The 2,500-nt window shown below is 49.8% G+C and overlaps 1 protein-coding gene across 1 annotated transcript in view; it reads left to right on the top strand.

The window, feature by feature from the left end:
* Nucleotides 1–2,500, top strand: part of Tm9sf2 (transmembrane 9 superfamily member 2) — a 52,406-nt gene that overhangs the window by 795 nt on the left and 49,111 nt on the right. Inside the window, exon 2 of the mRNA XM_034498045.2 lies at nt 503–1,139. Within this exon, the coding sequence (XP_034353936.1) occupies nt 969–1,139 (171 nt within the window). The 5' untranslated portion in view covers nt 503–968. The remainder of the gene's footprint in view (nt 1–502; nt 1,140–2,500) is intronic.

The raw sequence follows: 2,500 nt of genomic DNA, 5'->3' as shown, positions 1-2,500 counted from the left end.
AGCCATTGAAAATCTGGTTAGTTATAAACTTTTTTGGGAGGAAATATATCAGCGCCCAGAAGAATTTTGATAGCATATGAGACTCCAAACTTTTTGAATTTACCTATTTCCAGGGCTGTTAGTGTTTGTTTTATATTCTAAGATGATACACTTTGGGAAGAATTCGGTTGAAGTCTAAAAACTCCATGGGCTTTTTGTGCTAAACTTTTTTTCGTCACTGTTTCCCATCATCAATGGGAAAAGCTATGCAACTTGTCGAAGAGTAATGATGCCGTACTAGTCTCCCTTGACAAGACTGCTTTCCTAACTGCTACTTTATATTAGCTGCTCCCATTTATCTCATTTCGACTTTCTGAAAGATGTGTTTATTATGTGCACACTTGTCCCGCACAAGAATGTCCCACTATTTTCCGATGCTTGTCCTTGCAAATACCTCTAAGAGCTGTTTAAAGATTTACGAATCGTTCTTTCCATTATGTTTCCTTATCCTGGCCCCAACTAGGTGACCCCTGAGCCCTCATCTCCATCAGCAAGTACTTGGTTTGTCAGTCCTGAGCTGACTGGCGTGTGTAAGGAGGTTACAGAGGACAGAAAAAAGGGACACCCGAGAAGCGCGGCGTTCAGACGCGCCACGGTGGAATCTGGAACCGGACTGTGGGTGCCGGAAGCGCGCAGGCGGAAGTCACCCAGCCCGAGAGCTGAAAACCCGGAACGCGGATCTCCTTTCTGCCCCTCCCGGAAACAACCCGCTGCGCTTGCGGCGCCCGCACTGAGCATGTGCATACCGTGCCGCGCATGCTCCGTGGAGGCCCGCTTCGGTTTCAGTCGCGGGGCCCGCGGTGTCTCTTAGCGCAACCGGAACTAGCCGTTGCGGGCCGGCCTTCTCCGCGCTCGGGCCTTGAGGTGATCTCCGAGCCCGCCCGCCCGCCCCTCCTTCCCTCGGCCGCCCGCCTTTCACAACCGCCGGCATGAGCTCCAGGCCGCCCGCGTCGCCGCCAGCGCGAGGCCCGCGGTGGTTGCTGCTGTCGCTGCTCCTGCTAGGGACGGTCCCAGGCCCGCGCCCGAGCAGCGCCTTCTACCTGCCGGGTCTGGCGCCGGTCAACTTCTGCGCCGAAGAGAAAAAGAGCAACGAGTGCAAGGTGGGGGAGGCCTGTCGGGACGCCCGCGGCGGGAGCGGGGTCTGGGAGCGGGAGGGGGCGTAGCCGTGGGTGGGGTCGCATTCCCGAGCGGTGGCGGACGGGGGCCTGCGGGCGCTGGGCTCTGAGCGCTCTGGCCGTCCCTGCGGGCTCGCCGCGACAGCTCGATGCGCTTTGCCCGGACCCCGGCGGCTTGCGGAGCGCCCTTGGACTGGCCTGCATGCAGGTACGGCGTGACCTGCTGCCTACACAGGACGCTCCCAGCCTAGCGACAACTTCCAGAAACTTATTTCATGACTCCCCGTTTCATTGCACTTTAGTGGAACTCCTGGTTACAACGGCTTATTCTCTCTAGGACTTTGATATCGAACTTCAAGTATACCAGTTGATTGTGACACATTCTAGCCCTCATTAAAAACTAAGTTAGTGAAGGCCGGTTGTCGATACATTTAATCCCTGGCTTTTAATTTTTTTTTAAGTATAAAATTAAGAGACCCCCCCCAAATGAGTTTCTCCTAGATGACTTTTAGTCAACACTTAAAAAGTAGCATACAGCGGGAGAAAGAACCGATCTTGAAAATGTTGGTTTCGTAGGACATCCCGCCCACACGTTTTTTCAGTTTACCAGCAGATAGCAGCTTTTGGGTTATAAGGTGTAGAACATCACAATACACCATTATTTCGTGAAGTTACTAAAACTTAACCATTTGGAGGATCGAGGGTCTCTCTGAAACCGTTCATTTTAACACTTAAAATAATAGTTTAAAAAAGTTTACACTGTAAAACAGGCTTACTTACTAAATTTTTTAAGCTGGTGTTTATTTTATGACTTAGCTGTACCACAGTCGTGAATTCTGAGGTGGTTTAGAGCATTAGGGAGGCTACTAAAGTTTCCATGGCATTTTGCAGCTTCTCGTTAGGTTTATAGGCTATCCTGTGTGGTGACATGGTCACTGTGGTTTTAAAAAGAAACAAACGTGTATCTATTCGTGTAACATGTAATGTTGCAGTGTTCAGTAAAGCCAAACTGTAAGATTTACCCAGGCTCACAGTCCATTACCTGTGGTACCCCGAAAAGCAGGAACTTCTGCCTCCTCCTGGAGAGTTCAGACCTAAAGTGAGATCCAGTCTTACAGGTACACTGGATTTTTCCATTAAATATTCCGGTAGCCAACCTTTATAAAGGAGTACTTGGTCTTTAAATGTACAGTGAATGTGTGTTGTAAAAAGTACATTCCTGGCTCCTCCATCGGCCACTTGAGAACAGAGGCATATTAATAAAATGTGATGTTCTGAAAGGTATGGTCCACATACCTAGAGAGCATAGATGAGGAAACCTTTGTGAAGTAGAGTCTTCTGGGGAA

This window comes from Arvicanthis niloticus, chromosome 3 (genome assembly GCF_011762505.2).
Source record: "Arvicanthis niloticus isolate mArvNil1 chromosome 3, mArvNil1.pat.X, whole genome shotgun sequence".
NCBI classification, from domain to species: Eukaryota; Metazoa; Chordata; class Mammalia; order Rodentia; family Muridae; genus Arvicanthis; species Arvicanthis niloticus.
This window is presented reverse-complemented; position numbering and strand designations above follow the sequence as displayed.